This window comes from Sapajus apella, unplaced genomic scaffold (assembly GCF_009761245.1).
Source record: "Sapajus apella isolate SASKATOON/1434 unplaced genomic scaffold, GSC_monkey_1.0 scaffold77, whole genome shotgun sequence".
Taxonomy (NCBI): Eukaryota; Metazoa; Chordata; class Mammalia; order Primates; family Cebidae; genus Sapajus; species Sapajus apella.
This window is the reverse complement of record NW_022437017.1, coordinates 2,763,077-2,776,597: the sequence shown is the minus strand read 5'-3', so window position 1 is coordinate 2,776,597 and position 13,521 is coordinate 2,763,077. Positions and strand designations below refer to the sequence as shown.

Sequence of the window (13,521 nt, the reverse complement as noted above, 5' to 3'; positions counted from 1 at the left end):
AGACAGGTGAAGAGCTGGGATTGGGGATGAAAACAAGTGGATGAGGCGTGCTTTTCTTGGGAGAAATTTTGGGAAGAGAATTTAATAACTGGTGGAAAGGCAGGTAGGGGAAAGGAGGGAATTCAGAGGGATGATCAAGGTAGAAGCCCAGTCCTGCTGATAGGCTCTGTAGAATCTCTCAGATGAGGGGAGAGGTGGTAAGACCAGGAAGCACATTGGTCTTGGAGCCACTGCCCCCTAGATTCCACCTGTGCTGTGGACATCTCCAGGGAGTGCAGAAAGGAAGCAGGTCAAACTTCTAAGAGCAGTCAGACTGGCTGTTCTTAGTTCTCACCTGAGCAAGGTCAGTCTGCAGCCAGAGTACAGAGGGCCAACATTAGTGTTCTTGAACAGGGGCCTGAGCTGTGGGGGAGAGAGGGGAGGAGAGTGGGAGGACTGAAGTCATAGGGGTATGGTAGAAGGGAGGTGGGCATGGCTGGCATCAGTGGTTGGGGCATGCATATCTGGGGGCAAAATGGGGTAAGCGAGATCTTCCATGCCTTCCCACCTTCCATAGGTGAGGTGGACAGTACTAAACAAGGTGAGTGGGATAGAATGAGGTAGGTGGGGCTCATACCAGACCCTGAAGGACTCTGTCTGTGGTGTTAAACTTTCTAGAGCCAGGGTGATGCATGTTCTCCTCATACCGCAGGTTAGTGATGGTGAAGTTAATTGTGAATAGCACCAGGAAAGGGCTGGTGGCTATAGTGAAGGTGGAAAAAAAACGCTGTGTTCAAAAGTGGACTAACATTGAAGAATATGTGATAGAATTATTTCTAAACATATGTAACAGGATTTAAAGTGATAAAAGGTTTTCATACCTCCCTTGACTATAATGATAGTTTTCATACAGCATGCTAAATAATAGGAGCTAGATGCTGAGCACAGCTCCTGGTACATATTCAATATTCCATACCACTAGACATTATCTACTACCTTTGTCAACACCATGATCATCAGCAACACTGTGACCATCACCATTATTATTGTCATCACCACGAGCATCAGCACTAAAACCGTGACCATCATAATCCCTATCATCCCCACCCCATCATCATCATCACACCACCACCACAACCACCATCATCCATACAATCACCACTAGCACATGGTCACTAACACCATCGTCATATCATTCTTACCATCAAAACCACCATTAACACCACCACCGCCACCATCATCATCACCATCATCATTATTCTCATTGTCAACATCACGATCACAGTGTCAACTACCACCAGAACCATCACATCACCACCACCACTATCATCCTTCCCATAATCACGACCACTATCATCATCACCATCAAAATCACCACCACCACCATCATCATCACCATCATCAGCATCACCAACATCATCAGCAACACCATCATTATTGTCATGTGCACCACCATCATCACCACCACCCCATCTTCATCATCATCATCATCATCATCACCACGATAATATAACCTTCCTGAGGTCAGAGATTTTTATTTCTTTTGTGTTCCCTGCCTTATTCCTAGGGCTCTGAAGAAGCCAGGCGCTCAATAAAATTTGTTGGTTGACTTCTCATCACTAGATTCACTAGGACTTTTTATCTTTATTTGAGTGAAAATGGCAGAGATGTTGACACTCCTCAGGCATGCTGTAATAGAGATGCCACTGAATAGTGCTCACCCGTGGGTCCAGACAGGGAGGCTGGAGTTCTAGAGGTTCTCAGATGCACTGTGGAGGTCTCAGGAGCTGAGGAGAAGGTTTGCTGTATTAGTGAAAGTAGCAAACACTCTCAGGGCAGAAATACCAGCAGGTGGGGATATTTACGGGCCTTGCTGCAATGTGGGGCTTGAGTGGGATCTCCATCTGGAGCTGGGCCACATGGGAAAGGGAATAACTTGGGCTCTCTCCATTCCTTCCCTCATGAAGAGGATATAGAGGCACAGAAGGAGAGAGAAGCTCCTGCCCTGTATGGCATAGGATCAGGAGTACTGGGACATCCATTAATACTCACTTCTGGTGGTCATCAGGGAACTCCGATGGGTGAAACCTGCAATGAGATGAAGGGAGAAGAGTGGGTAAGTGTTTAGGGAACGCTGGAGTACTCTGGTGCAATGGAAGGAGTTTCCCAGAACACAGGCCACTGAAGATTCTCTATCAGCACCCTCAGATTTAGAAAACAGGTCCTGAGGGTAAACTCAGTTTGAGATGAAGAAGAAACCATGAAGTTTTGACCTTATCCACCACATACAGACAACATGACTGAGTCTTCAGTAGCCAGGCAGGGAGTGTGACCTCAGGCCAGAGAGTGGAGGCTGCCCAGCAAGGAGGAAGAGACTCCAGCCACATCCAAGTTGCTCACCATTGATGTAGAGACTGCTCTTGTCCAGGGTGTAGGGGCCCAGCTCAGTGATGCTCTGAGTCAGCTGGCTCAGCTCCCAGTACAGCCGCTCTCTGTCCAGCTCAGGGTTTTTGGGGTCAGGACGATGGGTGCAGACAGCATCCACTCTGGTAGCTGCCCCATCCTTCTCAGGCCTGGGGAGGGTAGATGAAGCGAATAACAATTTAAAAATTGCCTCAGGAGGAGTTCTGAGATTTCTTGGGGCCAGACAGGAAGGGGCCAGAGGGAATGAGAAGCATGGGAAAGAGGTAAGAAGTCACATTTAGATTCTCTGAATGTCCTGGCTGCCAGCCAGCCCAGGACTGTGAGCCGTGTCATAGATGCAAGAACTTTCATAAAATTGCAAGGTGAAGCCTGCATTCTCATGGCATGGAGACAAGAAAAAAGCTCACCTTTGCCAGCTACCAGTATCCCATCCTGACTACATAGCACACCTCCTTTTACCTATCCTAAATAAACCCCAGCTCAAATCAAAATGACGCCTATGACTATATATGGTACTCAGACATGAGACGGATGAAGAGCTGGACTTGGGGATGAAAGCAAATGGATGAGGCATGTTTGTCTTAAGAGAAATCCTGAGCACAGAATTTAACAACTGGAGGAAAGGGAAGTGAGTGGAAAGGAGGGAATTCAGAAGGAGGCCCAGGGTGAAGCCCAGTTCTGCTGATGGTCTCTGCAGAATCTCTCACTTGATTGGGAGTGGTGCTGATGGTATCAGGAGACAGATTAGTTTTGAGGCCACTGCCTCCTGAATTCCATCTGTTGTGAGGACATTCACAAGGATGGCAAGAAAAAAAATCAATCCAAACTCTTTGATACTGGGAACAACTAGGGCAGCCAGGTTGCCTCTTCTAAGGTCTCACCTGAGTAAGGCCAGTCTGCAGCCAGAGTATAGAGGGCCGACACTGGTGTTCTTGAACAAGGGCCTGAGCTGTGGAAGAGGGAGAGGGAGGTGACTAGGAGGGCTGGGGGCATAGTGGTGGGGCACAAGTGTGGCAGGTGCAGCTGGCACCAATGGGCAGGGCTTGTGTCTCTGGGGGAGGTGGATGAGATTCTCTTCCATGGCCCTGACATGGGTGACATTGTTGGGATCAGGTAAGGTGGGCAGGACAGAGTAAGGTGGGCAGGGCTCTCACCAGACCCTGAAGGACCCTCTCCATGGTGTTGAACTTCCTGGAGCCAGGGCGATGCATGTCTTCCTTATACTGCAGGTTAGTGATGGTAAAATTGAGGGTAAATGGCAGCAGTAGGGGGCCGGTGGCTGTAGCAAAAGGTGGGAAACAAACCCTATTGTATTTGTTTGTATTTTTAATCTGTTGCATATGATTAAAAATAAGTCTACTACAAACTCTTCATGGTTCTCCACTTTTGCAATAGACTTGAAGAGTTTGCAATAGATTTAATTTTAATCATATGAAACAGAATTTAAAATGAATGACAAAATGAAAGTTTTCTGTTCCCTTCTTGTTAGAAATTATTTTTTAAGGCATATTAAATAATACTGGTTAGATTCTGAGCCCAGCTTTTGGTGCATATTCAGTGCTGAAAAATATCAGATAATACCTGGTACCTCTGTAATCACCATTATCTTCATCACCATCATCATCACCATTATTGTCACCATCAGCACCGCCACCATCACCACCATGATAATCCCCATCAACACTACCACAAACATCATCATCACCATTGTCATATCATCATTACCAACATAATCACCATCACTGTCATCTGAATAATCATCATGATCATTGTCATCGTAATCACCATTGCCATCATTATTGTCATCCCCAGTAACGCCACCATCACCAGTGTCATAATCTGCATGAACACCACCACAAACATCATCACTACAATCACATCATCATTACCATCATAACTGTCGTCATCCAAACAACCATCATCATCTTTACCATCATTATCACCATTGCTATCATCATCACCACTCCAACATCATCACCGCAACAACACAACCATCATCATCATAATTGTTATTATAGTTATTGCCAACATACCCATAATTATTGCCAATTGTAATCCCCACCCCCACCACCATCATCCCACCATCACCATGACCTTCATTTTTCCCATGATTACCACCACCATAACCATCATCATCACAACCATCACAGTATCCTTACCATCATCACCACCACCACCCCCACCACCCCCATCATCATCACCATCCCCCCATCATCATCACAATAATATAAGCTCACTGAGGGCAGTGCTTTTTCTTTTTTTTCTTTTTTTTGTTCCCTGATGTATATCCAGGTCCTGATACAGAGGCAGTGCTCAATGAAGTTGGTTGGTTGACTTATCGTTACTAGATTTACTGTGTATTTCCATCTTTGAGTGAATAAAAGCAGAGGTGTTTACACTTACCAACCATGCTTTAACAGAGGTGCCATTGAGGTACTTACCTGTGGGACCAGGGAGGGATGATGGAGTCCCAGAGGTTTCCAGCTGTACTGTGAAGGTCCCAGGAGCTGAGGAGAAGCCCTCATTAGTGAAAGGAGCAAGCACTCTCATGGAAGTAATGGCAACAGGAGGGACTATTCATAGAGACTTTTGCATGTAGGGATTCAGCTGGGACTCTGGTTAGCTGAGGCAGTGGAGAAGGGAATAATTTGTGCCCTCTATGTTCTTTCCCTTATGAAAAGGACATAAGGGCTTATGAATAGGGGACAGCTCCTGCTAAACTTGGTGTAGGATTGGGACCACTGAAACATCAGTAGAATACTCACTGCTGGTGGTGGGCACAGGGCTCTGATGGGTGAATCCTGCATAGAGAGGAAGGGAGGAGAGTCAATAAGAGTCAAGGGAGAGGTGGGGGATCAAACAAAAATCAAGGTTACCCAGGAGGAATGAAAGGAGTTTCATGAAACAGTAGCCTTTGGAGATTCTCTGTCAGAATCTATGTATAAGGGAAGAAGGTACTAAGGATGAAATCAGTTCAAGATAAAGAAGAAATCATGACATTCTGACATCAATCACCACATACAGACATGTGCTAGCCTTCAATGTCCAGGCAGGGCATGTGACCTCAAGCCAGAGAGTAGAGGCTACCCAGCCAGGATAAAAAGACTCTAATCACATCCCAGCTGCTTACCATTGACATAGAGACTGTTCCTGTCTAGGGTGTAGGGGCCCAGCTCAGTGATGCTGTGGGTCAACTGGCTCAGCTCCCAGTACAGCTGCTCTCTGTCTAGCCCAGGGCTTTTGGGGTCAGGGCGATAGTGGCAGACGGTGTCTAATCTGGTGGCTGCTCCATCCTTTTCAGGCCTGGGGAGAGGCAGTGAGGAGAATGGCAATAAATGAATTGCCTAAGGAGAATTTCTGAGATGGCAGAGTGAAGGACAAGAAGGACAGAGGAAATAAAAAGTCTAATGCAGAGGTGAGAAGGAACAGTTAGGTTCTCTGAGTGCACTGGCTGGCCTGGGACAGCAAGCATAATTGTGGACACAATCGTTTTCCTAAAATGTCTGGGTGGATCCTGCATTCTCACAGCATGGAAACAGGAGAGCTCAGACTTGAGATAGCTCAAGAGCTGGAATTGGGTATGAAAGCAGGTGGTTGAGGCATTTTTGTCTTGAGAGAAATCCTGGTTACAGAATTTAACACCTAAAGTCAAGGGAGGTGGGGGGAAAACCAGGAATTTGAAGGGATGGCCACAGTACAAGTCCAGTCCTGCTGATGGACTCTGGAATCTCTAAGTCAGTTTGGAAGTGGGGGCAGGGGCATGGCTAGTACCAGGAGACAGGTTAGTCCTGGAGCCACTGTTTCCTGAATTCCATCTTTGGTAGGAATAACCACAAAAGGGACAGGAAAAAAGAAGTCCAAACTCATTGAGACTACAAACAATTGGGGCAGCCAGGCTGGAAATTCTAAGATCTCACCTGAGCAAGGTCAGTCTGCAGCCATAGTATAGAGGTCCAACACTGGTGCTGTTGAACAAGGGCTTGAGCTGTGGGGGAGGCAGAGGGCGGTGAGTGGTAGGGCTGAGGAAGTAGGGGCAGGGCAGAGGTGAGGTAGGTGGGGCTGGCTCACCAGAGGTAGGTGAGGTAGGTGGGGCTGGTTGGTAGAGTTGACATCAATAGACTGGGTGGGGCTTTTATCTCTGGGGGTGAGGGGAGGTGGGTAAGATCTTCCCTGGCCATATAGGTGACATATAGGTGATATAGGTAAGGTGGGTAGGGCAGAGTGAGATAGGTGGGGCTCTCACCAGACCCTGCAGAACCCTCTCCGTGGTGTTGAACTTCCTGGAGCCAGGGTGACCCATGTCCTCCTCATACTGTAGGTTAGTGATGGTGAAGTTGAGTGTGAATGGCACTAAGAGAGGGCTGGCGGCTATAGTGAAGGTGGGAAATAAACACTCTGTTTAAAAGCAGAGAACATTTAAGAGCTTGCAATAGATTTATTTCTAAACATATGCAACAGGATTTAAAGTGAGTGATAAAATATAAGGTTTTCATGCCTCCTTTGGCTATTATGATAGATGTTTTTGATAGAGCACATTAAATAATAGTAGTTAGATGCTAAGCATAGATTGTGGTGTTCCAGAGTGCCAGATCTCATCTATTGCCATTGTTAACACCACCTTCATTTTCAACATCACTGTGATTGTCTCCATGAGTATTATTACTGTCATAATCACCACCATCGGCACCAACCCCACCACCAGCACCATCATCATCACCACCTTCATTAACATAAGTGTCAACATCACCATCATTTTTGTCAATCACCACCGCCATAATTATTACTATCCTTACATAACTATTCCCGTCATAACCACCACCCCCAGCATTGTCATCATCCTCATCACTGTCATCATAATTGTCATCACCACCACCATCAACTTTATCATGATCATTTTCATTATCACCAGCATCATTGTCATCACCATCACCTACATCACCATCACCACAGGAATATAAGCTATCTTAAACAGAAACTGCTATCTATTTCTATGTTCCCTGCTGTATCTCTAGGGTCTGGCACATAGTAGGAGCTCAATAAAGCTTGCAGGTAGACTCCTCATCACTACATTTACTATGACTTTTATCTTTATTTAAGTGCATCATGGCAGAAATGTTTACACTCAGCAGGGATGCTCTAATGGAGGTGCCGTTGGCTGATAGTTACCTGTAGGTTTAGGGAGGGAAGATGGGATCCCAGAGGTTCCCAGGTGCACGGTGGAGGTCCCAGGAGCTAAGGAGAAGCCCTCATCAGTGAAAGCAGCAAGCATTCTCATGGCAGAAATGCCAGTAGGTAGGACTATTATGAGGCTCGCTGCAGGAGGGTCTTGAACTGTGTTTCTTTTTGGGCATAGGGGAGAGGGAATCACTTGTGCTCTCCCAGCACTTTCTCTCATGAAGAGGACATAATTGTTTATAGGGAGGGCTCAGCTCCTGCCCTGCTTGGAGTAGAATTGGGAGTACTAGAACATCAGTTGAATACTCACTGATGGTGGTTGATATGGAGATCCAATGAGTGAAACCTGCAGAGAGAGGGAAGGAGGATAGCGGGTAAGGGTTAAGGAGAGCTGGGGGACCAAACAGGAATTAGGGCTACCCTGGTGGAATAGGAGTTTCATGGAACAGGAACCATTAGAGGTTCTCTATCAGCACATTCACTTCAGGGTCTGAAGAATGAACTCAGACCAAGATACAGAAAAAAATAATGAAGTTCTGACATCAATCATCACATGGCAGAAGCTTCAATGTCCAGTCAGGAAGTATGACCTCAAGCCAGAGAGGAAGGGCTGCCCAGCAAGGAGGAAAAGACTCAACCACATCAAAGCTGCTCACCATTGACATAGAGACTGTCCCTGTCCAGGGTGTAGGGGCCCAGCTCAGCGATGTCATGGGTTAACCAGCTCAGCTCCCAGTACAGCTGTTCTCTATCCAGTCCAGGGCTTTGGGCATCAAGGTGGTAGGTACATATGGCATCCACTCCAGTGGCTTCCTTGTCCTTCTCTGGCCTGGGGAGGTTAGGGGCAGGGGTGGGAGATGACAATGAAAGAATTGCCCAGGAAGGGGTCCTGAGATTCCTGAGGGAAGGACAGAGAGGGTACAGAGGAAATGAGAAGCCTGGGAGACAGGTGAGAAACCATAATTAATTTCTCTAAATGCACCGACTCCCAGCAAGCCTTGGACTGGGAGCAGAGTCATGGATACAAGAATATTTATGAAATTGCAAGGTGAAACCTGCAGTTTGACACCATGAAGACAGGAGAGCCCAGACTTTAGACAAGTGAAGAGCTGGAGTCAGAGATAAAAGCAAGTGGAAAAGCTACCTTTCTCTTGAGGGAAATCTTGGGAACAGAATTTTAAAACTTAAGGAAAGGGATATGGGTAATGGATGTTATTGAGAAGGATGAGTGGAGTAGGAAACCAATCTTGATGATGGGTTCTGCAGAATCTGTCACTTGAGTGGGGAAGTGCTAGGATCAAGAGACACGTTCTTTCTGAAACCGCTTTCCGAGGACAATCACAGATAGGGCAAGAAGAATGCTGAAAAACTCCTGGGGTCTGGGAACACTTGGGGAAGCCCTGATGGGTTATTCTAAGATCTCACCTGAGCAAGGTCAGTCTGCAGTTGGAGTACAGAGGGCCAATACTGGTATTCTTGAACAAGGGCCTGAGCTGTGGAGGGAGAGGGTGAGGGAGGTGACTGGGAGGGCTGATGAAGAGGGGCAGGGCAGAAATGAGGCAGGTGGGGATGACACCAGTGGGTAGGGCTGGTGTCTCTGGGTTGAAGGTGATTCATGTGGGATCTTCATCTATATCTCTGGCATGAATGATGCATGTAGAATCTGATAAGGTGGGCCAGGCAGAGTTAGATGGGTTGGACTCTCACCAGACCCTGTAGGACCCTCTCCGTGGTGTTGAACTTCCTGGAGCCAGGATGTTGCATGTCCTCCTCATACTGCAAGTTGGTGATGGTGAAGTTGAGGTTGAATGGCACCAGGAGAGGTCCAGGCACTGGAGTGGGGGTGAGAAACAAACACTATGTTCAGAAGTTACGGGTTTGCAGTAGAATTATTTTTAAATATACACAGCATTAAATGGATGGACAAAATGAAGATTTTCAATGCCTCCCTTGCCTACAGTGATAGAACTTAAAAATAACATACTATATCACATCAGTTGGATGCTGAGCTTAGCTTTCATTGTATGTTCATTGCTCGATAATATCATACATTATCTCTTACCTTTGTTACCATAATCATAATCACCATCATTGTCACCTACAGCATCATTATTGTTATCATCATTGCCACCACCACCACTGTGATAATCCCCGTCATCACCACCAGCACAACCATCACCACCATGATCATTACCATCACCATCATCACCATCACCACCACCATGATAGTCCTCATCATCACCATCATCATCACCATGATAATCCCCATCATCACCACCATCATCATCATCACCATCATGACTGTCGTCATCATACTACCACCACTACTACCATGATAATCTCCATCAACATCACTACCACCATCATCACCATCATCACTGCCACCATCATCACCATGATAATCCCCATCATCACCACCATCATTACTGTCATCATCACTTCCACCACCACCACCACCATGATAATCTCCATCACCACCAGCACCATCATCATCATCATCGTCACCCACAACATCACTGTTGTCACCACCACTGCCATGACCACCACCATGATAATCTCCAACAATACCACCAGCACTATCATTTATTACACTCAACACATCATCGTTACCATCATAACCCCCACCATTGTCATCATCCTCTCCACCTTCATCATCATCATCATCGATACCATAAGCATCACCATCATCATCAAAATCACCACCACTATCATCATCACAAGAATACAAGCTCTCTGACAGCAGAGATTTTTATCTGTTTTGTATACCTGCTGTATCCCCAGGGCCTGGCACAGAGGAGGTGCTCAATAACATTTGTGGGTGGACTCATCATCACTGGATTTACTATGATTTTTACCTTTATTTGAGTAAATAATGGCAGAAATGTTTCTGCTAATCAGTACTTACCTGTGGGTCTAGGTAGGGAGGATGGAGTTCCAGAGGTTCCCAAATGCACTGTGGAGGTCCCAGGAGCTGAGGAAAAGACCTCATTAATGAAAGCAGCAAGTGCTCTCAAGGCAGAAATGCCAGAAGGTAAGGCTATTTATGGGCCTTGCTGCATGTGGAGTTGGAGCTGGGTCTCTCCTTGGGGCACAAGGTAAAGGGAATAACTTGTGCCCACCTAGCTTTTTTGCTCATAAAGAGAATATGAGGGCATATAAAGTGGGTTCAGTTCCTGCCCTGTTTAATGTAGGAGTAATGACACTGGAATATCAGTTGAATACTCACTGCTGGTGATGGGTACAGAGTTCCAATGGGTGAAACCTGCAGAAAGAGAGAGAGGAATAATAGTGAATAACAGTCAAAGGAGAGGTGGGTGACCAAATAAGGGTCAGGGTACCCTGGTGTAATGGAAGGAGTTTCATGGAACAAAGGCCATTGGAGATTCTCTATCACCACCCTCACATCAGGGAAGAAGGCCTTGAAGATATAGTCAGCGCAAGATGAAGAAGAAACTGAAGTTTAGATGTCAGCAATCACAAAAAGACAACATGGCCGTGTCTAGAATAGTCAGGCAGGAAGTTTGACCTCAAGCCAGAGAGTAGAGGCTGCTCATCAAGAAGGAAAAGCCTCCAACCACATCACAGGCACTCACCATTGACATAGAGACTGTCCCTATCCAGGAGGTAGGGGCCCAGCTCAGTGATGCCATGGGTCAGTTTGCTCAGCTCCCAGTACAGCTGCTCTCTGTCCAGTCCACGGTTTTTGGGGTCAAGGTGGTGAGTGCAGATGGCATCCACACTGGTGGCTTCCCCATGTTTCTCAGGCCTGAGGAGGATAGGTGAGGGGAGTACAATAAATGGATTGCCTAGGAAGGGGTCCTGAGATTCCTGAGGAAAGGACAGGCAGGAGCCAGAGGAAATGGTACAGAGGTGAGAAGCTACATGTAGACTCTGTGAGTGCATCAACTCCCAGCCAGCCTGGATCTGTGAGCAGAGTCATGGACACAAAAATATCTGTAACATTATAAAGCAGATCCTCCATTCTCGGGGCATGGGGACAGGAGAGCTCAGACTTGAGGCAGGTGAAGAGCTGGAATTGGGGATCAAAGCAAGTGGATAAGGCATGTTTGTATTTGAGAGAAATGCTGATTGTACAACTTATTACCTGCAGGAAAGGGAGGTGGTGGGAAAGGAGGCAATTTGGAGGGATGACCAGGGTAGGGGCCCTATCCTGCTGATGAGCTGTGTGGCATCACAGTTGAGTGGAGAGATGTTACTATCAGGAGACACCTTGGTCCTGGATCCACTGCCTCCTGGATTCCACTTGTGCTGAGGGAACCCCCAGGGAGGGCAGGAAGGAAGTTGTCCTAACTTCTTGGGACTGGGAACAACTAGGGACAGTAGGCTGGCTCCTCTAAGGTCTCACCTTAGCGAGGTCAGTCTGCAGCCAGAGTACAGAGGGCCGACGCTGGTGCTCTTGAACAAGGGCTTGAGCTGCAGAGGAGAGGGGGCGGTGAGTGGGAGAATTGACGTGCAGGGTCAGGGCAGACATAAGGTAGGAGGGGCTGGCATCAGTAGGCTGGGCTTGTATGTCTGGGACCGACGGGTGGTGGATGAGAACTTCCATGGCCCTGGCAGAGTTAATGTAGGCGGGACTGGCAAAATGGTAGGACTCTCACCAGACCCTGCAGGACTCTCTCCGTGGTGTTGAACTTCCTGGAACCAGGGTGACGCATGTCTTCTTCATACTGCAGGTTGGTGATGGTGAAGTTGAGGGTGAATGGCACCAGGAGAGGGCCAGGGACTGCAGTGGGATTGAGAAGTAAACACCATGTTAAAAGTAGAAAAAATATGATATTGCAATAGACTTATTTTTAAACATATGTAACATTTAAAGTGAATGACAAAATAAGTGTTCTCTATATCTCTCTTCCCTATATTGATAGAATTTTGTAAAAAGCACACAGTAGTAGGTAAACACTAAGCATAGCTGTTGGTACATATTCAGTGCTCAATATTGTCAAAAACATTATCTATTCCCTTTGTTCCTACCATCGCCATCATCCTCCTCACCACCATTATTCTTGTCCTTCTCATTACCACCACTGTCATCATCATTATTACCACTACCACCCACTTAATCATCACCATCACAGAAATTTAAATTCTCTGAAGGCAGAGATTTCATGTGTTTTCTGTTCCCTGCTATATCCTTGGGCATTAAAGTTTGTGAGTTGACTCGCCATCACTAGATTGACCATGACTTTCTGTCTTTATTTGAGTCAATAATGGCAGAGATGTTGGCACGCTCAGGCATGGTCTAACAGAAGTGCCATTGATAGGTGCTTACCTGTGTGGCCAGGGAGAGAGGCTGGAGTCCCAGAGGTTCCCAGGTACACTGCAGAGGTCCCAGGAACTGAGAAGAAACCCTCATTACTGAAAGCAGCAAACCCTCTCGTGGTGGAAATGCCAGCAAGTAAAACTATGATGGGCCCTGCTGCATTTGGGGTTTCAGCTGAGCCTCTCCATGGAGCTGGGACATAGGGGAAAGGGAATAACTTGTGCCCATCAAGCATTTTCCCTCATGAAGAGGACATAAGGGCTTAAGAGGTAAGGTTAGCTCCTGCCTTGCTTGGTGTAGGATTGGGAGCACTCGAACCTCAGTAAAAATACTCACTGCTGGTGGTTGGCACAGAGCTCCGACGGGTGAAGCCTGCAGAGAGAGGGAGAGAGGAGAATGGGTGAGGGTTGAAGAGAGTTTGGACCAAATAGTGGTCAGGGTTACCCTAGTGTAATGAGGAAAGTTTCATGAAGCCTGGTCATTGAGATTCTTCATCAGCACCCTCACAAGGGGGAAGAAGGCCTTAAGGGTGAAATCCATGTGAGATGAAGATGAAACCATGAAGCTGAAACCTCAATCATCATATATAGAGCACATCATTAAACCTTCAATGGCCAGACAGGTCATGTGACCTCAGGACAGAGAATAGAGTCTGCCCAGCT

General features: G+C 46.7%; 1 protein-coding gene across 1 annotated transcript in view; it reads right to left on the bottom strand.

The window, feature by feature from the left end:
- MUC16 (mucin 16, cell surface associated) overlaps positions 1 to 13,521 on the bottom strand; it is a 161,451-nt gene that overhangs the window by 46,654 nt on the left and 101,276 nt on the right. Inside the window, 21 exon segments of the mRNA XM_032251910.1 lie at positions 2,032 to 2,067; positions 2,380 to 2,552; positions 3,285 to 3,352; positions 3,558 to 3,682; positions 4,845 to 4,910; positions 5,169 to 5,204; positions 5,534 to 5,706; positions 6,321 to 6,388; positions 6,647 to 6,771; positions 7,570 to 7,635; positions 7,889 to 7,924; positions 8,235 to 8,407; positions 9,004 to 9,071; positions 9,286 to 9,410; positions 10,484 to 10,549; positions 10,805 to 10,840; positions 11,172 to 11,344; positions 11,945 to 12,012; positions 12,198 to 12,322; positions 12,869 to 12,934; positions 13,196 to 13,231. Of these exon segments, the coding sequence (XP_032107801.1) occupies positions 2,032 to 2,067; positions 2,380 to 2,552; positions 3,285 to 3,352; positions 3,558 to 3,682; positions 4,845 to 4,910; positions 5,169 to 5,204; positions 5,534 to 5,706; positions 6,321 to 6,388; positions 6,647 to 6,771; positions 7,570 to 7,635; positions 7,889 to 7,924; positions 8,235 to 8,407; positions 9,004 to 9,071; positions 9,286 to 9,410; positions 10,484 to 10,549; positions 10,805 to 10,840; positions 11,172 to 11,344; positions 11,945 to 12,012; positions 12,198 to 12,322; positions 12,869 to 12,934; positions 13,196 to 13,231 (1,908 nt within the window).